At 35.8% G+C, this 27,359-nt stretch overlaps 2 protein-coding genes across 4 annotated transcripts; both read right to left on the reverse strand.

The window, feature by feature from the left end:
- Positions 1-7: 7 nt before the first annotated feature.
- On the reverse strand, positions 8-7,051 carry LOC124378784 (annexin A1-like). Of its 3 annotated transcripts, XM_046838555.1 has the most exons (14): positions 6,929-6,947; positions 6,686-6,800; positions 5,364-5,433; positions 5,121-5,235; positions 4,365-4,459; positions 4,170-4,283; positions 3,983-4,073; positions 3,786-3,865; positions 2,685-2,741; positions 2,383-2,476; positions 1,325-1,420; positions 864-922; positions 229-351; positions 8-146 (listed from the first exon to the last, which is right to left on the reverse strand). In XM_046838555.1, exons 3-14 carry the CDS (start codon positions 5,421-5,423, stop codon positions 84-86), a joined length of 1,047 nt encoding a protein of 348 aa, XP_046694511.1. In that variant the 5' UTR covers positions 5,424-5,433; positions 6,686-6,800; positions 6,929-6,947; the 3' UTR covers positions 8-83. The 3 variants fall into 3 exon arrangements, with proteins under 3 accessions (XP_046694511.1, XP_046694509.1, XP_046694510.1); XM_046838553.1 differs by lacking the exon at positions 6,686-6,800 and having other exon boundaries at positions 6,929-7,051; XM_046838554.1 differs by lacking the exons at positions 6,686-6,800; positions 6,929-6,947 and adding an exon at positions 5,686-5,825.
- A 2,614-nt stretch (positions 7,052-9,665) lies between these two features.
- tmc2a (transmembrane channel-like 2a) lies at positions 9,666-21,297 on the reverse strand. Its single transcript, XM_046839304.1, has 17 exons — positions 20,982-21,297; positions 19,426-19,516; positions 19,254-19,335; positions 17,818-17,924; positions 17,072-17,170; positions 16,817-16,959; positions 15,299-15,446; positions 14,991-15,179; positions 14,437-14,616; positions 14,102-14,260; positions 12,054-12,182; positions 11,905-11,972; positions 11,467-11,706; positions 11,105-11,230; positions 10,892-10,970; positions 10,466-10,583; positions 9,666-10,380 (listed from the first exon to the last, which is right to left on the reverse strand). The coding sequence occupies exons 1-17, from the start codon at positions 21,092-21,094 to the stop codon at positions 10,178-10,180; spliced, it is 2,274 nt and encodes a 757-aa protein (XP_046695260.1). The 5' UTR covers positions 21,095-21,297; the 3' UTR covers positions 9,666-10,177.
- Between the last annotated feature and the right edge of the window lie 6,062 nt (positions 21,298-27,359).

Genomic DNA, 27,359 nt, shown 5'->3' on the forward strand with positions numbered 1-27,359 from the left:
ACACACATTCATTATAATATTAAGTTTTATTTTAGGTATGGTGCACTGTACACAAAAATATTGTGAACACTGAAAATACATGCTCAAACTTTTTGGTCTCCACAGAGGACCAGTAGAATTTTCTCATAATCCCCCTTGGTTTCTGCCTGTAAACACCAAAGTATTCATCAGTAAACACATGCATTTTTAAACAATTTCACATTCAAACAAACTCTCAATGTGACTTACAAGAATGTCCTGCTGAAGAGTTTTCCCATACATTCTTTTGTACTCCTGCAAAATCTTCTGAAGGTCCACTTCAGAGCGGCTCACTACGATCCGAATCAGCGTGTTATGGTCGGCCCCTAAACCCTAAAGATGATGTAGGTCTTATCAGAACTCCAGTCTAATACAGTGAGTACAGGCGAATCATTGTCAATCAAGAGTTTGTTAAAATTTGTTTTCTATAATATAAAAAGCATTTTCACAGGGACCTCTTTTTCAACAATTAATACTTTCTTAATAAAAATCCCAAATGTAAAAAAAACAGCCAAGATCAAATGATTATGGTGTAAGGGAATGTGAATTGTGCCAATGTTATTTATTTCTTCTTTAATTAATAATACTTTTCATAATAAATTATGCCCGAGTCTAATTTGTGAAGAGGTAAGGTGTGCCTGTTAATTCTAAACTAGTATGTGAAATCAAATAAAAATAATAATAGTAATAAAAAACTTGTGTTAAAAAACTGCTTTGCCATTTTTTTGTGCCACTAAACATAGAATTTCAAAGCAACATAATTGCATAGATTTACATTTAGGTACATACCACAAGTAATTATTATTTTTGTTGTTATTATTATCATTATTATTAATTTGTTTTACCTTCATGGCCAGATGCAACCTTTCAGCAAAGTAGGCAGGTTTGTTCCAGGCTGCTTTCACTGTATAAACAACAATCACATTCTAGTCACATTCTGGGCTTCAGGACTATACAGTTTTAAACGAACAAGTGTGTAGGTGTGATGCATAATCGTGCTTTTCTGCTGACTCAGGATTGACATGCTAAACTGGAATGCGGCTTTTTTTCTTTATTTTCATCGTACAGCTTATACACACACCCTTATGCACAGCCACTAACATAACTTCTTTGTATTCTTTATCTAAAACACATCCTCAGACTGGTATCTGTAAAAAAAAGTATGAGTTTTGTCAGCTTTAAAAAAAAAAACTCGTTAGGGAAGTTAGTACAGTAGAGAAAGACTAGGAGGAGATTAATTTTATTAAGTAATGACTTACATGGAGTATTCACTCATACATAGTGATATTCACTCATATAGACTTACCCAAGGTTAATAAGCAATCTTCAAGATCTCCACTTAGTTCATGCATCAGTACCTTAGCGAACCCCTCAGAGCTAAGCTTCTCATACTGCTTGAAAACTGAGAAACAAACATTCAGATAAAATAAATAGATGCCAATATTTCTGGTTTGATTGCATAGTTGTTTATAGGAGCAAAAAAACTGAGCTTTTCTGTTTTTATATTCTTTTACAGCAAATGTGTACGAATTCGCTGAGTCATTGAAGGGGAATGGACAGGCTTAGGTTTACTTTTACTTGAGAGTTTAAAAAAAGGTCTTGTGAGCTAAACCAAGTAACAGGAAATAGGGTCCTTTAGTCTATCAAAATATATTTTTCTATACATTATTTAGGTGATACCTAGACAGACTTTAGTGGCAGAACTTATGATGATTATTGAAAGTTAGACCTGTGTTTATAGGGAATGACCAGGTTCTGCTTGCGCCAATAAGCACAAAGTAATATTACAAACAAATTATGCCTTTTATGTCCTTCAGAATGTTTTCTTTAAATGTTCCTATTTGCAATGCTGTTTTTGTAGTACTGAGTTGCATTCATTTGATGCAATATTCATACTAAGTTCACTGATTTCAACTCTTAAACGAAGAATTATTGTACAACGTATGATGGAAAGTCAGGCCGACAATCAGACTGTGTAAAACCACCCTACATAAAAGCTTTGCTATTTATATAGTTCTGCCTTGCTATTTTCTTGCTTTTTTCTTTCCATGTTTGAAAACTTTGCTTGGTTATTCTTGTTAGCTTAGCATCATATTACAAAATTTCGATGAAATGTAAGACATTGTCTCACTTCCAGGAGCACAAACTTCTGAACGGATTTTAAAATCGAGTTGAATGATTGACCGCGAAAAAGATTTAAGCCTGATGAAGCTCAGGAGTTCATTACCAGGTTCAATGTGTGTCTTTAATGCAGAAAACATTACGTAATTGTGTTGGACCGGATTTGGTCCCTTTTCACAAATAGCTTGATAAACATGGTTTTATTTAAATTATGAATTCATTTTAACCATGTCGTCTACTTACTTTTGCACAACTGGGCATCACCTCTGGAGGTAAGAATGTGGATGAAAACGGAATCCACAGTGCCAAGCTTTTTCTCGCCAGCTTCATACAGAGACTGAGACCACAAATGGAATTAAACATTACAACACAGCATGTAAGAATTGCTTTTGTACAGTTTCTATTAGCTACACAGTACAGTTTTTAGTTGTATGGTTAATTTCTGCAGTTTTTATACCTACATTTTGCCTTATATACTGATTCTTGTATAAAGTAACATTGACAGGTGCATTGTAGGAAAAATAAAATTCTTTAAAATATTTTACCTTGGCCTCACTTTTTGCAAGTCCATCATCAAGGTCACGATCTTCATTTCTGGTCCCCTGTTTTAATAACAGGTTTTTTTTTTTTCAAATAACACTTAGGTATTCATGAGACTGCATAACCCTGTGACAACCAACTTAAGCCTACATACACATTTGCAAAGCCATATTGCAAAAAGTTTAATCAGACATAAAATCCACTTTTTAATCCACAATTTTAAAGTCAAATGACAAATTTTCATTGGCATAAAGGCTGTTATATCCCTTTGTATGCCTTGTATGTCTTCAATATCATTCAGAGACATGACAATGATTACATCTTGAACTAGAATCTGGTTCAAATAGATTTATGTTGACATAGATGATTTAACACTTTCCAGACAAACATACATTCTATATACCATAAACCAACAAATACACATTTATATTTCAGTATAAATGTAAAGTCTGATGACTTCATTTTCAGTTTTACTGGCAACTTCTTGACATCATTAGTACAACCTTATTTTTGTTCAAATGTCAGGGCACTGATTTTGTAGCTCAGTGGACTTCTGGAATGCAAAATCATACAAAATCTCTTAAGGATGCATTGCAGTGTCTGCTAGGAACTTGGTGTAACTGGGAAAATGAATACCTGCTTATCATAGTGACATAATGTAGTCTGAACAATAAATTATGACACCATTAAAGAATATTGGCATGTATTTAAATTGTGTTGGCCCCCCTTTTGCTGCCAAAACAGTCCTGAACCATTGAACATTAACAGCATTAACTTCCTCAGCAATTTGAGCTGCAGAAGCTAGTCTGTTGAATCGGACCATTAATGAGCCTCGGCAGCCCATGAGCCTGTCACAGGTTCACCACTTGTCCTTGCTTGGAGCACTTTTGATAGATACTGACCACTGCAGACCAGATAATTTTTCCTGCTTCTAGCACATCAACTTTGGGGGGAAAATGTTGAAAAAAACCTTTATTAATGTGAGTAGCTGTCTGTCAGTTTAATAAATACTTAATAATACATATATGTCAAACAGCCTTATGACACGGCACCCTTACGAAAAAGATTAGTCTTTATCGTTCTCTAAATAAATGAGAAATTTGTACCTTGCACAAGGCAAGCAGAGCCGTCTCGAAATGTCCAGAAATGTCACCTCGAATATCATGCTCCAGTTCCTCTCCATAAGCTGTGAACGGTAAAATCGTTTACATTTCTAAATATCTAAGTCATGTTTTACACATATTTAAGTATTTCTGCAGTGCTGCTTGTATATGCCATGGTATACTCATATCTCAGTATTTACCATCTTTAAAGGCAGTTTTCAACTTCGCAATTTCCTGGTTCGATCTTGTCCCCAAAATTTCATTCAACGCCTTTTCTTTGGTTCCCAAACCCTACATTTCAATTAAAGACAACATATTTGTACTTTTAAAGACAAGAAAATACAAGAAAAAGTGAAATGTTTCATTATTAATTTACAGTGCATTTACCTTCATGGCGTGTCTGAGTTCATGGGCATCGTACTGCGCTGGAGTCATGAGTAGGGCCAGGGCCACATGTTCGTAATTGGACTTCAACACTGAACTCAAGGCCTTTACTAAATCCTTAAGAAAATAGACATTCTATATTACAATGCGTAATCAAAAGTGATGTGTTTCAGTCAGTGTGCATTTTTTTACTCTCACTTTTCCAGTGTCCTGTTGAAAAGCTGCTTTGATTTCCTGTCTCTGTGCATTAGTCCGTCTAGCTAATATCTCTGTAATGGCATTTTCATCCACACCTGCACAGAGATAGAGAGAGAAATCAGAAACACCCATGCAATAAAGAAGCTCCAACTAGGAAATGAGTAATGAGTAAAGTAGCAGAAGAAAGCTGACTAGCTTGCTAGCAGGAGTTTATAGCAATAACCAGAGCTAACTTTCGAAAGATGTTTTAATGTACACACATGTAGAATTTCCTGAAATTTTACTTCAGTAAAGTAGCATTTTATCTTTTTAGTTAGCTAACTATTTTATTAGCTAGCTAACAGAAATGCATAACAGTAACCTGAGCGAGCAAACTAAAAAAATTATTACTGTGAACAATATTTACAGATTCTTAAAACTGTGATAAGACATTCAGACATGGACTAGTAGCCAAGCTAGCTAAGGCATTTGAAAGTGCACTTCTAAATAAATAGCACTTTAAAAACAAAGATCTTTAGTGGTTTTGGGTAAATTTGTAGCTTTGACGGTAAAAGATGAATCACTGCTAAAGAGCTTCAGACTAGTTTGCAATTAGAATGCTGATTGATAGAACCAGCAACACCAGTCTCACACACACATACTTGACACATAAATATGCAGGAAAGCATTTAAAGTCAGTTTCTCACAATGAACTGAGCACTGAAACTAACACTTTCATTTTGCTAGCTGCTAGTCATTTGTTTTTAGTAACTCTACCTTTGGTTTCTATGGCTTTCTGTAAAGCAGCAGCATCTCTGCTGGCATTGAAGTTCGGATCAGGTCGGACGGTACCATAGTAAGGAGTGCTGCTTCCTTTAGAAGAATCTTTGCCCTGTTATTTAACAACCAGAACATTCAGAAAACACTTATGTCTTGAAACATTAGTAAAGAAACAATTTCACAAATTATAAAAAAAAAAAAAAAAAAAAAACCCAAAAACACAGCAAGCACTAAACAAACCGAATTGTCTTTTGGCTTGTCATCGATGATTCCTTTAAATAGTTTTTGGAAAAATGACATCTTGACAGCTCTAAAAGACACAAATAAGCTAATTATTAACCAGATCATTAATAAATGTTAATATACATATAAATCTTAATAAACCAGGTGTACAATTTTAGCTCAGTACAATGCACCAGGAAATACTTGACCAAAAGATTTGTCCAACATGTGCTGCTAAGATTTGCATAAAAGTATGTTATAAGCAATTTTAAACCTATTTCTGTTCCTAATGACTATCATAGCTAGCACAGCCTCTCATAAGGGTAAAACTGCGTCTCACCTGTGTTATGTTGGTCGCAGGTATCAGACTTAAATTTATGAAAGCAAAAAAATCACAGCAGCTTACTGAACTGGTATGAAATGGGTGGAGATTGAAGAATCATGTCCTACTGGTTATACCTGACTGCATGCCAGTACCAGTTAACTTATTTCACAAGAAGCTTATCATACTGTTTCTCAGTGGTTGTGCATTTCACAACTAGACCTTCAGTGGTGTCCTACCCATGTCTGGCTACTTCTTAATACCATCATTATGATGTCATGGCTATAGAAATAATTAATAGAATACAGAAACTCTATATAACAGAGCGATGCATCACAGAAATGTCTCACACAGCGCAATTGAATTCCATTACTAAGGCAAAAAAAAAAAAAAAACAACGAACATAATTCAGCAAGTCTCCTTTCACTGCAGCCACAAATGCACCATCTGCATACATCATTTCTAGCAAAAGCATCAATATTATCCTCATTAAACGAACCCAGAGTTTTCTGTGTTTTTTTTCCCCCACGTATTCCTGGGGAAAAACAGCTATTAAACCCCCATAAAGATATTTGAGATTGTGCAGTTTGCAACAGATGTGCGTTTGACTAGTGCGCACTCTAACCATTCAATCAAAGAATATGAAAATGCTGACGTGTTCTGATGCCTGCTAAGGGCATCTGATTAGTAATAATCAGATGCCCTTAGCTAAAATCTCTGTCTATCTATATGTTAGTTTCTATCTATCAGATAGAAACTAACATATACAGGCACTGCACACCTGAAAGAAATGCTGCCAAAAGTAGAGAATACACATTTGGTCATAATTTAATATATATGCAAGGACAGAAATATATTAAAACATAAGTCAGTGATTCTGAAAGAGTTGAGGTCAGCAGAGAAGACCTTGCTGGCCCTGATAGCCAGTCACTGCTGGTTCTCCGTCCTTGGCCAATAGCTACAGAATCTAACAAATTAGATAGAAATTGGGGTCTTCAAAAGGTTTTAGGGGTTTTACCTAAGTTTTATATGCTTTCCTAATGGTGTACTTTGATTTTATTCAAAATAAGGGCCCTCTTTCTGGTCAGGGTGGGCTAGAACCAGAGTCTGCATAGGAGTTAGGAGTCCAAAACCTCAGGTTTAAAAAAGGAAACACAAATGCAGAATAACAGAATGACAAAATTTGAAACTCAAGTTTGAAAAGTCTTAAACAAATGGCAAATAGCATTGGGAAAAAAAATACTTGAAAACAAAAGCTTACTCTGTAAACTCAGGAAAAGACGGTAGACTCGAAACAACTCAGTAAACAGACCACAAAACTTTACAATCAAGAGACAAGCCTCAGGTGAAAACAATAGGCGCTAACGAAGGATTTGGGAGCACTTTGGCGACATCTGGTGGGAAAATTTGGAAGCACAAGAAAGAAAAAACATAAACATGGACCCCTGTGAATGGCAGGGAGGCTGGAGGTAAAACTGATAACACGTGTTACAGTTTTTCTCAGGTGCTTTGGAGCATTTGTCGAATCATCCTTAATATTTGCAAAACCAGTAAGTGCATTTCTCCAAACGATGTGTACAAACAGCACAATACATTGGATTTCTTGCAAAAGCCTGTACTTTTCTCAAAATCCTTAGTTCATCTCTCAAAAGTAAGTATTTGAGTCAATGAACATTTCATTCCATCAGAATGAAAAAACCCTTTGTCATTGTTCACAAACAAGATCATCAAATGGTTTAGTCATGTTTTCAGTAAGACAGGGCACACTTTCAGTATTTCTTGATATAAGCTATAGTTTGTATTATAATGATTGAAAATGCAAAAGGCTAAATTTCTTTTGTTTGGCATCTATGAATTTCAGCAGCACAAATTTATTTGTTTGATTGCATATTTTATTTATATTGATTGCAAGAGACCAGACAGGATTCACACTTTTACTGCACTGTAAAAGTCTCAGTTTGTTTATTTTTTGTTCATCCCTTTTCAGAAATTATAAATCTGTTTTGCTCTATTGCCAATTGAAGGTTCACAAGATTCACCTTTGACCTATTTTAGAGAACTAGTTGATCATTGGTTGATCTGATGCCGTTCACTCGCCTTCATTAGTGACATTCAAGTCACATTTACCACAAATATTTTAATAAAGATTTAAGCTTGACAGATGATGACAACTGCTTTAACCGTTTTGCATTCAATGACTTATGCAATGAACTGATGCTGAGATGTTTTGGGGGTTTCTATGAAATGTTTTTATGATGTGCAAAAGTGACTAAATGACGTGGAGGTTTAACAAGGAGTTTTGAGAATTTCATTTCTGGTCTGAGAAACGCTCCAAAGCAACTACGAAAAACTGTAAATTGCAGACTTAAGGCCCATTGCATTGGAAAGTAGTGCATTATTGTGCTCCATTTATTCCTGGTGCATGGGCCCCCAGGATTTAAGTGTCTCTGCCGGGTTCAAGACTGGCTTGTTCGTTCTGTCACGGCCAGGGCTCAAACCGGGGCAAATGCATTAGAGACAGGAGCTCTAGCAGTCTGCCACAGTTAGGTGTATTACCCAACTGCAGAGACACACTCAGAATTCACAAAAAAATCTATAGAACATTTTTATTTACAAAGTTTAAAAACTCAAAAATAAAAACAGAAAATAATAATCCCAAAAACTAAGGTTTAAAAAAAATCCAACAATCCAAAAAATCCAAATAAAAAATTTAATAAAATAATTCCCCAAAAAGACGAACATTTTTAAACAATGTACTTCTCAGTCACATCTCAGCAAAAAAAAAAAAAAGAGAAAAAAAAAGAAAGAAAAAATCAGGAAAATACAGGAGACTTGCGAAAAAGACCACATGACACACGAACAATCAAGAGAGATACGAAAGGGGGAACTCATGTACACTCTGGCGACATCTCTTGGGGAAAAACAGGAAACACAAACAAAGAAAGAAAAAAATCTGAAATCTAGCCAGAATCCCTCTAGTTTCTGACATTTATATTCAGTCCTACATAATAGATAAGCTAAGGAACCCAGTAGGTGTTAGATTTGGTACATCTTTTAAAACAATTATGTGTAATGCCTGGAAGTATTTTAATTATTTTTTTAACTTTAATCAGGAATGCATATTAGAAGGTAATGAGTTCAGATCCCAGAACTGTCAGGCTCCATTGTTAGGCCAAAAGCACTTAACCATCAGATGTATAAATAAATGAAAAGGAATTTTCTGTGGATAAGGGTGTCTGCCAAATCACATATGTGCACTAATGCTGAGAAACACGCAGATACTAAAAACAAACAAAATGTTTATAGATAGATAGATAGATAGATAGATAGATAGATAGATAGATAGATAGATAGATAAACACAAATTCACGCACACACACACACACACACACACACACACACACACACACACACACACACAAACAGGCTGATGTTTCATTGCATTTATTATAAAAAGCACAAAACAATAAATACCTTAATTTTCTCATCCCAAATATGAAACACAGACACGCTGAATATTTGAGTCAAATAAAATATTTTAAGCTATGCAAATTACAGAAAAAGTACATCACTTTTGGGGTTTGTAGAATTTGGGGACCTCTTGTGGAGAAATATATTATTGCAAGTTATTTATGAAGCGAATAAACCGATTCTACCTCAAATATTTGATCCAATTAAAAAAAACTAATAATCGTTGTTTTGCAATTTCATTTATCATCCTCATGTACTAAACATTTTTTCATTTTGGTTAATTAAAATGTAAATGTTAGGGTTGGCAAGTTTGCGTAAACAAAATAAGCCTAAGCGTAAACAAAATAAGCCCAATAGCCATTTTAAAACTCAACATTTGAATAAATAAATATAAATAAATAAAATCAGACCAGTTCCAAAGTCGAGGTATCTCAGCTTCTGCATTTAATTACATCACATATATATATATATATATATATATATATATATATATATATATATATACAGCTGGCAAATCCCTGGTGTGCTCAATCATTTCATATTTTCTAATATACATTCACTATCCTGTAAATAATACGGACAGCTTACATATACTCACTATAGAATCTAGATATGTTAACATTAAAAATCTACAACATGTGTACCATGTAACTCTGAGACAAAAAACAACTATATAGTTATTCAATGATAAAAGTATTCTAAAGCATAAAATTAACCCGATTTCAGTGGAAAACAGCAGCAGTCATAATGAGATACCTAATCATTCCTAGCAAAACATGACAGCGCTATCGCCTCAACGATGCTAGTTACTGAATATACAATGTTATATATTGCAATTTTACATTTAAATTCCATTGTATGTAATATACAGCATTTAATCTGAATGTATGTGTTTAAAAGATAAGACAGGGCTTCATTATTATGTATCATTTTTGTGAACAGTTAAACAGGTTTAATAGTCCGAGTACATAGTTCACTTCATCATTCAGGAGGTAGTCTGATACTATCTAGTGCTAGTGGCTAGTGCTAGTGTGTAGTGTTATTGTCCCCTGCGATGTCCTGTGCCTGGAGGTGGACCCGGGTGTCCTGGCAGAGGCCCAGCAGTCCTGGGGCCTGGGGCTCGGTTCACAGGCCCCCGGGCATTAGGATTAGCCGAAGCCAGTGATACGTCTTTCTGTAGGTTCACACCATTCGCAGCCGATCCGGGCTTCACTTTTGATGGTTTTCCTCCACCGCGTTTGTCTTTGGTATGGAGAAAAAATGAAAAAGAATTACATATGAGGCAAATGCTGTGAAATTATGGCTGTAAGGTGGAACCTGTTCTCACCTGCGTGTTCCTCTGAATCCGGCATATTCGGGCGTCTGGGTAGTAAATCCTCTAAATCTTTCATCACTTGATTTGTGCTGTCTTTGTTATTCCTCCTGTTCTTTTCCTCATCTCTTGCCTAAGAATAATTTAATTAATAATAATAATAATAATAATAATAATAATAATAATAATAATAATCTAAAACTAACCAACCTATACCCCACAAACACACACAAAAGAATTTCATAAAACAAAAACATTTTTTTTTTAAATGACAAAAACAGGAGCCAACTAAAGCTAACTAGATTCATTGCTGGCAGAAAAAAACATTATGAAGACATGATGAAGGCCTGAACCAGCCTGAGCAGAAGAAGGTGTTTAGGTAGGCTAAACCTAGCTGTATATAGCTAATGACACAAAAACATTTTTGTTTTTTAAACTTACCATTTGCATTTTCTTTTTTAGCTCATTGTTGGCGTTCTGATAGGCCTCAGACACTGAGTTGAGATAGTAAATTGCCAGACTGCAGAAAAACAACAAAACACAGTCTTTCATTACCGTGAGTCAAGAAACAAGGGAGAAGGGACAATGTAGTTGATGTACAGAATTGTTCTGAATAAAAAAAAAAAGTACAGATGAAATGCGTGAGGGACTCACACCATGAGCAAAACAGCTGGGATGATGAGGCCGGGGTTGGCAGCATAACCGAACAGCTTCCCCATAAAGGCAGGCAGATCCAGATCTATTGTCTCGATCAGTACATCAAACATCCTCTCTTTGCCACTGTGAGAACAAATAAAGGTGTGCTCACAGATCATTGCAGATGGCCGTTGCAATTTATAATGAGAAATGTTTTGATAGAACTTAATAGAAATGGACTTTCCAAGAAATTGTAAATCCCAAACAAAGTGAGTTTAATATAAAAGGGTTATAAGCTTAATAAGGTTAATAGCAGTTGTGGTGTGTGTGTGTGTGTGTGTGTGTGTGTGTGTGTGTGTGTGTGTGTGTGTGTGGATAACCTAAAGGGCCCACAGTCGAAGGACGGTGGCAGAGACATGATGGTGTAGACGACAGGCAGCAGGCTGAGGAAGAGGATGAGAAGAAGGAGACCCATGTAGAAGTTGTTGGATTTTGAGGCCTTGAAGACTCGCTCATGGGGGACGTTGGTGGCCATGACGGCCCAGCACTGGTAGTACATAGAGGTCAGGAGACGAAGGACGTTGATGCCGACCAGACCAGGAGCGTAGAATGCTCCCATCCTAAATCACACACACACACCATTTTGGAGATGATTGAAATGGATGATCAATAATTTGGGCCACTAAATAAATGAAAAATCATCTTCTTCAGGAGCACAGCCCAGTTCACTTAAAAAAAAGAATGCCACACACCAATGCATTGCAGGCTTCTGTACATAAAAATGATAACCTATTACGTCTCATGATTTTGCGTCCTACCAAATCATCCCTTGATTGAAGACCAGTCCAAGGACATTGCCACTGATGTCAAACTCACCATAGGAGGGCTAAAGACAGTGGATAAAGATAGAAGTTAGTTACCCAAACAGTGAAATAAAAAAAAAAAGCATGAGTGTGAGATGACCTACCCAGCCTGCCTCCAAGTCCCAGCACCAGCAGTAGTTAAGGAAGCGAACAACCAGAGCCCTCACAAAGTCCCCGATGAGGATCGTCAGATACGTCACTTGGATATCAGAGACGGTCAGTTTCACAAATTCCTATGGAGAACAGTGTTTTAACCAACATACACATTGCTGGACTAAAAAAAAATTTAAAAATGTAAAAAAATAGAATACTAAAAGGCAACAGCATGTATGTGGCAGCCTGGGAAAACCCTTCAATTGGATCAAATCTACTATATCTACTATAAATACTTATTAAAAGAGAATTTAACATTTAAGGGACATTTTACATCTGCAGCTGATTCAAAATGCAGCTGCAGGACCTATTACTCCTACACCATCCCACTGCTACGCTACCTCCACTGGCTTCTTGTAACTACTAGATCAGATTAAAAAAAATGATCCGCCAACACCAAAAGTGGTCACATTATCTTTTAGGGTATGAGGAAGATGTGCTTTAAGACTCTGTTCTGGCACAAAGGTGGTGAAATGAATTTGCAGCTGATGTCCAAAAAGCTGAGTCACTAGCGGTCTTCAAACATCCAATGTTTCAAAGACTTCCATAAGTACATAAATAAGCACATACATTTTTTAATGGTAGTGTTCTTAGTCAAGAATCTAATCTAATCAAAAATCTAATTTATTAATGCAGGCATCAAAGCACTAGATAAATTCTTCCAAATGTCAAAAACATAAATATAAAGGTGAATAGAACTGAAATGTAGATTCACTCCACTGATCCCTGTTCATGCCAATGTAAAAACAATCACTGATTCATTTAATATGTATTCTGTATCTTCTTCTTCTTCTTTCGGCTGCTCCCATTAGGGATCACCACAGTGGATCATCCGTCTCCATACTACTTTGTCCTCTATATCTGCCTCGTTCACATTAACTTCCTGCATGTCTTCCCTCACCACATCCACAAACCTCCTCCTTGGCCTTCCTCTTTTCCTTCTTCCTGGCGGCTCCATCCTCAGCATTCTCCTACCGATATACCCCATGTCCCTCTTCTGCACATGTTCAAACCATCCCAATCTCGACCCCTCACCCTGTCTCCAAAACGTCCTACATGCGCTGTTCCTCTAAAAAACTAATTTCTAATTTTGTCTATCGTTGTTACTCCCAATGAAAATCTCAACATCTTCAGCTCTGCTACCTCCAGTGCCACCTCCTGTCTTTTACTCAATGCCATTGTCTCTAATCCATACAAAATCGCAGGTCTCACCAAAGTCCTATAAACTTTCCCTTTCACTCTTGTAGATACCCTTCTATCACAAATCACTCCTGCTATCACTCTTCTCCACCCACTCCACCCTGCCTGCACTCTTTTCTTTACTTTTCTAACACACTCTCCATTACTTTGCACTTTTGACCCCAGTTACTTAAACTCCTCCACCTTCTCCACCTCTTCTCCCTGCAACCGCACCACTCCACTGCCCTCCCTCTCATTCACACACATTGTACTCTGTCTTACTCCTGCTGACTTTCATTCCCCTTCTCTCCAGCACGTACCTCCAGCTCTCCAGGCTCTTTTCAACCTGCTCATTACGCTCACCAAAAATCACAATATCATCCACAAACATCAAAATCCACAGATACTCCTTTCTGAATGTGTCCACGCTCACCAAAAATCACAATATCATCCACAAACATCAAAATCCACAGAGACTCCTTTCTGAATGTGTCCCTGTCATACACTTTCTCTAAATCCACAAACACACAATGCAACTCCTTCTGCAATCTGGTTAAATATGTATTCTGTATAGCTGTATATATTTTTTCACTAAATTCTTATTTCATGGTTGCCATGGAATCTGATGGGTTTTCCCAGACTGCCACACATTTGTGTGTGACTTATTGTGACTGAAACTTTGGCCATAATTTCTTATATAATTTTCACACCAAACAAAATCATCACAGTATAAAATCATCTAATACAATCCTTATCCACTAGATACATTTTTGTTGAATTAAAACACTGGGCGGTGAGAGATAACAGGGAGCCTCATTACTATCCCCACTGTTGTCTCCCAGCACGGGCCCCGGATCACATCGGCCGGGTTGAGAGGGGGCGGCGTGCCTGTCGCGTTCGGGTTACTGGCACTGTAGTTGGCATAATATTCCTTCATTAACCAAATGCTTGCATTCTTGATGGATTGTTCCTCCACCAGCTTAGAGAAAAACAAACATACATATGTTACATACATTGATATACATTTTTTACCCCTATCTAATTTTTCTATAAATTTTCCTTTTAGGCTAAAATGTAACAATGGTCTTAAATGGTGAATTTATATCAAGAGTTACATCATCATGATCATCATCATCGTCATTATCATGAGCATACCTTTTGATTGACCTCATCGAACAGAGCCAGCAGGAATGTATAGAGGTTACCCAGGAAAAGGGCGAAGATGCGTCCCAGTTGCCACTTGAGGGCGATGCGGGGGTGGTATTCCTCCAGCTCGGCAATAGTCTCAAACAGCATTGGGCCCACAAGTCCAAGCAGCGACATTATGATCTCCATCTGAATAAAGTTCACCAATATTTTGACCTCATTGGAGTGGAAGATCTTTAGTGGCCTGCTATATAGAGCTCTGTCCCAATTAGGGGTCAGACCTCAACCCTAGGCCCTACTGAACACCTTTGGGATGGATTGGAACACTGACTGCACTCCAGGACTTCAAACCAGACCTCAGTACATGACTTCATTAACACCATTGATGCTGAATAAGCATATATTTTCACAAACACACTCCAAAATCCATTGGAAAAACTTCAGAGAAGAGAGAAGTTTACTATAACAGCAAATCTGGACTGAATGTGGAATTGGATGTTCAAAAAGCATATAGCAACAAAGCCTTATTAAATACAAAGCTAGGGAAAGTTGTGCTGTAGTACCTCATTTTTCTCATACCAGCTCAGATCGTCCCTGCCAGCAAACTCTTGTGAGCGTTTGACTACGAAGTAAATGAGATATCCGCTTCCTCCCAGAATGCAGAAAATGAGGAAGTTGGCCAGGACACGCAGGAATCTCCTGAGGTGGATGTTCTCATCCTTCTGGTTCTCCTGTTCATCCACAATGGACTCCTACAATACACAGGTATACCCTTTCAATGCAAACACTCACACAGTGTAGACTATGTTTCTAGAACAAATAAGTACACCTGCACATTCTAACCTAAACCCCCTCAGATTCATGCACACACCTTAAAACTTGTGGTGATGGAGGCGAACTTGTTGTCAGCCGTCTCTGAGTTACCAATGAGGTAGTCCCAGCTTGTGAACATCTTCCAGGCAAAGGTGAACTCGCTGTCCTCGCTGTCCCCACCCCCCACATCTGCGTTTTTAGCCATCCTAACGGCGAGAGTGGACTGCGTTCATAAAAGTGGGAATCCACTCTAGCTGGCAGGATAACAGAAGCGCATTCTTCTGTTTTGACAAATGGCACAATCAACCAGTTCGAACCAGGGCAAGTAAATGACAAGTCAAATTCTAAAGTAATGAAGGGTCTATTTTCATGACGACACAAGCGGAATTTGTTGAGTTAATGCCAATGTGTTGATCATTTGAATATGTCCATTTTTTTCTTACCATTCTTTGCCTGGTTGTTATTTTCGTGGTCAAAATTTGGACAAAAACAATACTAATATCAGACCTTCAGTGCAAAAATAAACGTACTCTGCTGACTTTGTTGTAAGGGCATAAATATTTGTGGTCAATTGAATTCAGTTTTCTGATTTATTTTAACAAAATCATCTCAGGTTTTATTTTGTGGTGACCTGGAAAACCCATTTGCATAGTAAAATGATGACCTATACAGTGTGTGGTATAAATATTCAAATCACCCCCTTGAACTTTTTCACATTTGGCAGCATTACAACTATAAAATAGCATAGCTTTTTCGTGTATCTGTACATGAAGTATTTCCATTTAGGGAGACTTTAACTTTAACTTCAGTACATTTTAAAGTGAAATATCTGACTTTTTACTGAACTACCTTTTGTGAAAACAGTCATTCCTTGTTTTTATGATGGATAAAAATGGTCAAGCACACAGCAAGCCACAAATCAGTGTAGAGCACACGCTCTGTTTTGAACTTTTTTTAATTGCCGCTTGATGGTATCTATTTATCACCAACCTACAATGCAACAGCAAGCTGAACATTTTGAGAAGAATAAATGATGTAAGAAACTCCTGACTTGAAATTCCCACAACACATGTAGCCTTATTTGCCCAATTTTTTTGTAGTTGAAAATACGTTTTTGGGCTCACGTTGATTTTATTACATATCAATCAGTGTTTAACTCATGAATATCATTCTATCGGTAGTTGGTGTGCCGAGAGTAACATTAAAGTCTTTTCACATAAACTGAGTTAAGCAAGAGTCTTGTGACAAAAATAATAATTGGAACATAACCATAAAAAATCATATTACTTTGAATACTTAATTACATTTAATGGCAAATACTTTTGTACCTTTACTCACATAAATGTTAAAAAGGAGCACTTTTAATTTTGCTAGAGTAATATTTTATGTAGTGTATCTCTACCTCTACTCAAGTACATGGTTTGTGTACTTCGTCCATCACTGTTAAGATGTAATACTTATGAAAGTTTAAACATCTTACGTCAAAGACAGACTGAACTATCAGCATTCAACATGACCTGTAATAATATTTCATGCCATTTCTAGCAGCTCTAGTAATGGATGAAATGAGACTCACGTTCGGATCACAACCATGAGGCTATACCCGAAGGTCCCAACGCCCACCATGAGGTAGGACAGAGGGAGGCGGAACTTCAGGAAGCCAATGGTTCTCTGGTTATTATAGTAGCCATAGAATAACACCGAGTACTTGCAGTAACCCTGTTAAAATAAAACGAGTCTTGTTACAAAGGTGCGAAAAATTCAGTGCATTCTTAAGAATAAAGATATTTATGAAAACATGGACTTATGTAATATACTAATAAGATCTTACACTAAAGTCTGTGAGAACCGAATAGTCCATTGCGGTGTCTTGTTCCTCTCGTGGAACTGTTTTTCGAGGAATAGAGCCATAAGGGAGACCCATGAGAACCTGTAAGATATACATTCAATAGAAATATAATAGAAAAATATATATGAATATGTTTTTTTAACAAAATAACGTAGTTTTTCAGGACTCGAAGACACCTGCTACAATTTCCAGTAGGAGACCAAATGTGGAGTGGACAAATGCAAAGTCAGTTTACTTTGCTCTTGTTTTTGTATTTTATCACAGTATTTTATTGTGTTTGGGGAAAATTTTGCTTCAGTACATTTTTTATGTAGAATATTTCGAACTGAACACTTATAATAAACAACAGTAAATAAGAAGCTGCCATTAGAATATAAGTGTAATCTCATTGTTCTCTCACTGAGTATCTGTAACTATAAAAACTCTCTTTATTAAGGTCTTATATGCAGAAAAATAAACCCTGAACTGAATCCATTATTCACATAGAGTTCTCATAGATCACTACTTCTCCCTTTAGTACTAAAATACTTTTAAAAACGAGTACCTTAACGAGTACCCTTTCTGTACTTTAACTCAATTTTTACACAAGAACAAAAGTGTTTAATTCGGCACACGATACATACAAGGAAATGCATTTTTTTCTTCGATCTGTTGAATTCCATCTGTTGCTATATTCATTTTTAAAACATCTAATTGTTGTGCATGAAAAATTAATGATCCTCTCTGACCTCTGGGATCACGATCAGGCCAAAGGTCAAACTGAAGAGAACAAGGTTCATGCCGTACATCCAGCGGAGAAAGATGAAGTACGAGGCGACTGAAGAGCCGAAGTGACCTGAGAAATTAATACACAGTGGTTCTGAGAATTACAGGATGAACATGTTATAAGGGTATTAGTTGAGGTTCGGAAAAACAAAACAAAGGCACTTTTTGTTGTTTCAAACAGGTGAGGAGGTGCTTCAAAATAATCTATATAAAACAAGTCAAATCCAATGAGAGATTTGCACAAAAAAAGGAGATTTATGAATGAATGATTATGAAACCATTACCTAAGGAAGAATAAGAATGTTTTATGTTGAATTATGGAGGCAACAAAGTAGAGTACACCATGGTAGCAGTACTAAAGGCTAATAAAAGTGTTTAAAACCATACTATTAATCCTAACAGCGCATCTGTTTTTCCCATAGTTTTGAACAAAAAGCATTGAATATGTAGAATCTCAGAATCAGAGTCAGGTATATTAGAGACCGCTCTCAGCATGTAAACTGTATTTAAAATATTGCTTATTGCAGCTTTAAAGAATGTTAACATTTACATATAGTGTGTTATTATTTTACGTATATTATTTACTTTAGAAAGATGTCTGTGTTTATTTTTTTACATGATATTCTTTCCTGTAGTGTGATTTATTTTTGTAGTTAGGTAAAGGAAAATAGAATCAATCCCATTTTGTTTCCATTTAAAATTTTTTTTTTACTTCAACTTATTTTAGCCAAATGTGTTGAATTTTAGAGGATATATTTTGTTAACTGTGAACAGATTGTAAGGTAAATTGCAATGTGTTTTTATTTAAATGAGCCTTAGTGCACTAGTGATGGGACGATCGGATCATTTTAGTGACTTGATTGTATAAATCTCATTCATCAAAATGAATCTTTCTTTGAGTTATTTAGTTCATTTAGTTCCTTCGATCAGCATTAAAATGTTAAATTCAAAATAAGCAAATTCCCCAAAGTCTACATACACAAACTATGAATATAGTTCCAATATTTTAGATATGTATACTGTACATAACTGCATAGCGACTCGGACCAGAAGACTCATAAGAACTACTCAATTCTGTTTCCTGTGTAATGCAAACTAGAAAAGTTGAGAGTAAACTACTTGATTCTGTTTTCTGTACATAACCTACAGAGATTTTCTGATGCTTTGCTCGTGTTCATTAGAAAATGAACAAATCACTCTTGAAAATGAACAAATAGTTAATGAACGACCCCTCACTATTACGCACAATCCAGCCAGACAAATTGAATCACTATGTGGGTAAAATTCACCAGTAAATGTAAAATCTCACTGCGAATGCTTTAATATATTCAGTGAAGAATTTATATGTACAGAATATTAATCCTGTCATTTACAGATCACCTTAAAATTTGGAACTCACTTTCAACTTCCTTTATTTTCCGTTCCCAGGGGATGCAGGCCGTCTTGAAATTATCGAAGTCTCTCTGAAACTTGATCCATTTCTAACAAAAAAAGCAGTAACAATTATGAACAAATCAGACACGGAGCATAAAGTCTGCAGAACGGCGTGAGATCTTTTCCTGCATCCTTACCTTTGCCATCATCACTTTGAAAGCATACAGTTTCTTGCCTTTTCCTTTGCCCAGAGCACCTTCAAACTTATCCACAAACACCTGAGCTTCCCTAATAACAGAAGATCAACAAAGTGAGTATAAATGCAGATTTAAAATGGCGTTTGGATGGATTTGAACACCTTAAACTCTCCATCAAAATGTTTTATTTAGTGAGTAGTATGAATAATTAAAATAAGCACTAGGGGCTTGCAAATAAGCACTATGGTAATAGTTTACTAATAAAACTATGTGTGAATTCTGGTCATAGTGGTTAAAAAAACATCTGAGGCAGATGAAAAGGCGATGAAGAATAAACTGGGATTCTATTGGTGCTATTGGTACTTTAGTAAGCTATTAAAGAACATTTGGGAATGTTGGGAAAAGTGCTATATTTTTAGTTTATTTTACTATAATAACATATAACAGTTTGCATTAAGTGGAAATTTGTATGATAAACTATATTTTATCTCACTCTGATCTACTCCCTTTGAAGAATTCCTTTAAAGTTGGCTTTCAGAGCCACAGATTTCACATCACTATCTAAAGCGACTGATCCAGACCCATTTTCAGACGTTACTAAGACCACCGTTGAAAATAGCAACATAAAAAAACCTGATACTCAGTCAGAAGTCAGAAATGCAGAAGTCATTCCATCATCAGGTTATAAGAAACTTCTGTATCACATGGCATGCTGTCATTTGAACAATTTCTGCTTAATAATCTAGTATGAAACACAGATTTGATCTTTTTCACTCAATTCCATTTTTTTAATTAGGTTAAAATTCAATTTTATTGATACTGATTCTATTTTTATTTGTTTGTTTCAACATTTTTCTCCTATTTTGTAACATTTGCACTTTGTATTATTTAAATTATGTCACAACTGGCCATAAAAAAAAAAAAACAATTTTATACTTAATAGTTTAGTCTAAAGAAAGCACTGAAGAAAATATACTTATTTTCTTATACTTATTGTTATATTTTTGGGGATTCGGTTTGACACCTTCATTGTTGCACAAGTAAAACAACCCAAAAAAGTTATCCTGAAAACCAAAAATTAAAATTACTTTAAACAAAAACTCATGTTTTTGCTATATTCATGACTATTCAATTTATTTATTTATTTTATTGTAAAAATGAGTAGCTGTGTAACCCCTAGTCAGTAAAATGAAATTAATATGAAAGGTGTGGATGCAGTGAGAAATGTAAGCCACTGTCCAGCTGGAGAGTGTAAGGGGTTCAAAATTATCAAGGGAATAAAAGTAAAATATGCCATTTATGATTTAAAACATTTTAGAAAGGGGGAAATGGTAGACCAGATATGCTTCTTGGAAAAGACATTTCCACTTAAACCCTGCGAATTGCAATGAACAAAAAAATCCTACATCTGCATTAGACTTATGTTATTCCCACTCATATTATAAACACTTTAACTTTTACACTTAAAACAGCAGTCAATCACAGGCCACAAAAACAATGTGATAAACTAAAAGAATCACAATAGAAAAAACCACTTTCACACTCATCCACAGTACTTGAGGTGTTTGAGCCTCCTCTTCATCCGCCACGGCTTGCTCCTAATATTAGAGATCAGCTTCTTCTTTTCCTCCACCTCTTCCATTAGTCTAGCCCTTTCGCCCTCTGACATGGACTCCTCCTCCTCCTCCCCCCCCTCTGACTTTGAGTCCTCACTGGGGTAGTGGGGACGCGCAGGGGTGGGAGGGAAGAAGAAAGAAGGAGCAATGAGCAATGCTACTACAGGCTGTAAACAGGCTTATGCTGATCTGGGACCAGTTTTGCAGCTTCAGCCGCATCAGGTTCCTAGACCACCATAAAAAGGGGAAGGCAGAGCCTGACGGTCAAAGAGTTTTAACGTTATAATACAGTTAGTACAGTTGGGTTAAATAACACTTTCAGCACAAATGCATAACCAATAATGCATGTAAAGTCACATTGTTACAAACGAGTCACGTGAACTTCATATATATGATCAATTACTTATGAAATTACACACTTTTGTGTTTTTTATTTTACAGATGTCCAAAAATCTCTATGAGCAAATACCAAAATCCAGTGGAACATCACTATAAAACAGCATAACAGCAAATAGAGATCTTCATGGTGTTCCTTGACATCACACCTGCTTACTAGAGTACACGTGTGCAATTTCAGATTTTCACATACATTTCTATATTATTCACATCGACCCATGTGAAAAACAGATAACGAAGTGTATGTGATTTTTCTAGACAATTTTGCTTATACTCTTAATTCATTAAAGTTCATTAGACAAATATTTTAAATGACACAATAACTAAACCAACCGCATCGAAAACATTTTATTCACTCCTTAAAAATCAAACCAGCCACCACACCCACTCACCCTTTTGAGTCCTCACTGGGATAGTGGGGACACGCAGGGGTGGGAGGGAACAAGAAAGAAGCAGCGATGAGTAATGCAATTAAGGGTTATTAACATGTTTATGCTGATCTGGGACCAGTTTCGCAGCATCAGCTGCAGTACATGATATAATGACGAAAAAAAAATCACATGACTCGTGATATTACACATGTGGTTACACGTGCATTTTACGTTTCATATATTTTAGCATGTGATTTTTTTTTTCATTTTAGATATAATTTATTTTTTTTTTTTTACAAACAAATTATGATTTTTTTAAATACAGAATGATTAATTCATTTTAAAGTGATTTATGATTTCTTTATAACGTCACATGATATTTTTTTATACCACTTTTTTATTTTTGTTTTTATTTTCTGTTTTCTTATTCTCCCCTGATTATCACATTCGTAAATTATTTTTCACTTTATTTATTTTCCCCATTATTTATTTTAATCATGTGGCACAATATCTTAGACATTTCTGCTTATAGCATACTGAAATATCCGTGCTTCGTGGTGTTTTTTTGTACCTAATCACGTGATTCACATCATCACATAAAAACAATAATCGCATGCGATCATGTATGATCAGAATCACAAGTGATTTTCACACGAAGGTTGGACAACGAAGACTTATTTGCCTTCCTTGAAGATAAGATATGGTGCTGGCAACAGGAAAAAATTTAGCAAAATCGAAATCATTATATAAAGTTTTATAAAGTGATTTATTCCTTAAGAAATCAAACCAGCCACCACACCCACTCACCCTTTTGAGTTCTCACTGGGATAGTGGGGACGCACCGGGGTGGGACGAAAGAAGGAAAAAAAAAATGGCGATGAGCAATGCTACTGCAGGGTATTAACAGGTATATGCTGATCTTGGAACAATTTTGCAGCTTCAGGTGCATCAGCTTCCTAGACCACCATATAGAGTTTCATGTTTTGAAGCAAACAGGGAATAATGCAAATTTGAGACTTTTATGAATACATTGAGAATTTTGGACATAGAAGATAAGATTTTTGTGGTTCCCCATACAGAAGATTCACAATCAATTTTTACATAACACATGCACAGTATAATTTACCAAATTTGTCCTGTGACTTTTGCCTTTTGTTTTTATTTTTATGTCTGATTTATACACACGATTCATTTTTAGGTGTTTTTTTTACACATAATTAATTTACGATCATGTTATTTTTAGACATGATTTATTGACACTCTATATACATAAGGACACTCACCTCTCCTAAATCACTACCCTACTTGGCTACTATGGCTGAATCAGCACAAATCTCCAAAAGCAAACTCCAAAAGCTGGTGAAACATCTTCACAGAAGTGTGGAGGTTTTTACCAGCAAGTTTGTAGTAAATGTGAAATGGCATACAAAGAGCACATACCAATGTTATGGGCAGGTGTCTACAAACTGTTGTTCATACATTGTATGATTTATAGACTTGACACACAGGTGAAGTGTATGTGATTTTCTGTAAGCACCAGACAATGATAGGAATGATTTTAGATATTTTGAAAAAATCAACATTGTAGGGAATTTGAATTTATCTGGAACAAGTAAAGCAACATACAAACACTTTATCCCATGATCAATTTTTTTGAGTCACTCAACTCAAAAACCACACCCACTTTGAGTAGATTTGACTCAAATCTACTGTCACATAATTTATATGTTACATGATATATATATATATTAATTTCCATCTGTGATACTTTAAATCGATTTACTTATTATCATGTGGTTCTTTAAAACATGTTATTTAGTATTTAATACATTTACATTTATGACATGTGGCAGACGCCTTTTTCCAGAGTGACTTTTAATTATCTCACAACTGAGCAGTTAAGGGGTTTGTATGCCAGTAAGGCCAACGTATGATTCACTTAACTACCCCAATCCCCCCTTATTATTATGTTATTTTTTAAAACATGATTAGAAGGATTTTTTATATAAAGTTATCATCACGTTTTTATCTGAAATATATTATTCCATTATCTATTATGACTTGATAAACATATATGGTTATTAATACATGATTTCTTGATGATTGTCACATGATTTTTTTATGGTTCTTATGTAATTTATATATATGCTTCTTTATTTATTTTCAAAAGTTCCACATGATCTAATTTCTCCAATTTTCACACACAAATAACTGTTATTCACGTGTGATCACATGGTACTCCAATAATCGCATGTTAAATAGGGGGGGATTCGGTAATCCAACACAATCACTTTTTTCTATTCACTTCCTTGAAAACCCAAACCAACCACCACACCCACTCACCACTTTGAGTCCTCACTGGGATAGTGGGGACGCACCGGGGTGGGAGGAAAAAAGAAAGAAGAAGCGGTGAGCAATGCTACTACAGGGTATTTACAGGTTTATGCTGATCTGGACCAGTTTTGCAGCTTCAGCCACATCAGGTTCCTAGACCACCATAAAAAAGGGGAAGGAGGTCAAAAAGTTTCATTGTTTCAAGCAGTCAGGGAAGAATTCAATAAGTAAAGTGAAATTAAATAACATTTTTGGCACAAATGCATATTTACATGTATAAGCAATAATGCATGTAAATCCACATTGTTTAATTGGAAGCAGTAGAGCCCCTTATAGAGAAGTCACATGACAAGCTTTACACTTATAGAAGACTTTTCAAATATAGAGAATAAGATTTTTAAAATAATGTTATTTTATTCACATTTCATTATTGTTTAATGATTATACACTAATCAGGCATAACATTATGGCATTATAACATTCTGAACGGTGAAGTAAATAACACTAATTACCATCCTGGCACCTGTTAGTGGGTGGGCTATATTAGGCAGCAAGTAAACATTTTGTCTGCAAAGTTGATGTTTAAAAAGCAGGAAAAATGGACATACGGATTTGAGCTCATTTGACAAGGGCCAAATTGTGATGGCTTGACAACTGGGTCAGATCATCTTCAAAACTGCAGATCTTCCGGGCTGTTTCAGGTCTGCGGTGTTCAGTATCTATCAAAAGTGGTCCAAAGAAGGAACTGTGGTGAACCAACGACAAGCTCATGAAAAAACGTGAAGAGCGAAGTCTGGCCAGTGTGATCCAGTCCAATCCGAACTGCTCAAGAAGTTAATGCTCTTAATGCTCGATGGGTCAGAACTGCTTTGGCAGCAAAAGGTGGACCAACACAATATTAGGCAGGTGGTAATAATGTTATGCCTGATGGGTGTTTTATATATAATTTTTGCACACGTTTATTTCCACGTGATTTTTTTTTGCACATAATTAATTTCATTATAATATTGATATTTAGATATTGATATTTTTTAGTTTCATAATTCGTTTATTTTGAAGTGTGATTACATGATTTATTGCTTTTTTTTTATCACATGAGGTTCGAATTTTCAATGAATCGACTCATATAATCACATTATTCACAGAATTTCATGGGAATGACAGAGGATATGCATGTGAATTTTCCATCAGGGGCAATAAAACGAAGGATAATTTGCTCGTCACTCAGATACTCTAAAAACATTGACGCAGCTAGGAATGGAAATGAATCAGAAATAGTGCAAGTTACACCAAAACTAAATAAACACATTTATAACGTTTCTTGAAATCAGATATGCAATCGGCCACCACACCCACTCACCACTTTGAGTCCTCACTGGGATAGTGGGGACACGCAGGGGTAAGAGGGAAGAAGCAATCATGGGAATAATGCAGTTAAAGAATAATGCAACAATGTCAGTTGAATTAAAGACAAATTTGGTTGCAAATTACTATTTAGATACATAAATAAATAAAATAAATAATTAAAAGAGAGAATATTTTAAAAAGCAGGACTGATTTTACAATAGTAGCAGGTTTTTGTTTTTTTCTAAACCACCATACCTACTGCTCTTCTTGGTACTTTTGCCTCTCTTGTTTTTGCCTCCTGCTGGCTTTCCTCTCTTCCGATTCCCCGCACACCTCTTCGGAGGAATGTCATAATCGCTGTCATCCTCCGAGGCTGCCCTCTGAGCTGCCTTCTTCCTGTTGCCCGCCTTGCGACCTCTAGGAGCCTCGGCCTCTTCATCCTCATCTCCACCGTCCTCACTGGCAGCTGCTTTGCCTTGCTTGCTTACTGCCGTTTTATTGTTTTTCCCTTTGTTTTTGCCTTTATTGATGTCTGAACGCATGCACGCAGACGTACATGAATGTTGGTTACACAGAGAAGCACATTTTTCACATCGTAGCACTGGGATAAGTCATGATGTCATCATTGTGATTTTGCAGTAAAGAATAGACTAGCGGCAGCCACACAGACCAATGCTAATAAAACGCATAGTGGATGGATGAGGCCTTGAGATGCCCAAAGCACTTAAATGGCAAAAATATAATTTGTACTTTTAAAAAACTTTGTTATTTACAATTGGAAGAAGTTCCTTTACTGGCAAACGCAAATCCCCTTTTAAAATAACCTAGAATTAGCTATACAACAGCTACACTATACTATTATTTGAAATACAGCAAACTTCTATGAAATTTATTTCTGTTAGCAAACTGATGATAGATGGATAGCTACCTCACCAAAATGCATAGTTAGCTAGCTCGCACCTAACATTGGTTAAATACTGCTAAGTGTTTTATGTTGCTAATTAATGCTAGTTAGCGTGCTAACAATATGCATTATAGATACACTCAAGTCATGCAGGAGAATTTGTAAGGATTTGTGAGGATTTTTTTATTTATTTTTTTATTACTCTGATTTATTTATTAATTCATTTATTGCCATTACTTTTCTTTTTTTACTAGATAAATAAGAGCATTTTTAGTTTTAAAATGGTCTAGCGGTTAGGATTGCTGGTGGCCCGTATTCCACTACTGTTATGGAAAACCTTCTTACTTTATACTTTTTTATTTACTTTATACTTTTTTATTCATTTACTTTTTTTAGGCCTATACTCTATTTCTATTTTTTATGTTTAAATGTTGGACAGACGTAAAAAGCATTTCACTGCATGTCGAATGAATGTGTATGAATGTTTATGTGACATAAAATGTCAAATTGAATCTGAATTAGCCTCAAAAGGTAGCTGTGTTCATGTCTATCAGCTCTGATCATTTACTGATCTTTATTCCACAGAGGTGTTAAATTCCTGATTCTCTGACTTAAAAATTTCCAAATTTGAAATGTTGGTTACTACTATGTGACAATATATGCAACATTAGTTATTTAGCTACCTAATGCTAGCATTACCGCTCTACCCATCTTTATAGAGTTTACTAGCACTAACCAAAAGACTGGTTTGTATTTTGCAGTTAGTTCATTGTACTCCTTTATGTGAACAAAATAATTAAAATAAAAGCCATCACATAATTTCTAATGGTTTCCACTAAAAAATGCTATTCATATCATTACCAAATGGCTTTTATTATGAGTGTAAAAAAAAGCAAAGAAATTGTAATAAAATGGTTTTAAAATGTGTCCTAATAGTCCCTAATGGTGTCCAACATGTTGTAAAAT

This window comes from Silurus meridionalis, chromosome 25 (genome assembly GCF_014805685.1).
Source record: "Silurus meridionalis isolate SWU-2019-XX chromosome 25, ASM1480568v1, whole genome shotgun sequence".
Lineage (NCBI taxonomy): Eukaryota > Metazoa > Chordata > Actinopteri > Siluriformes > Siluridae > Silurus > Silurus meridionalis.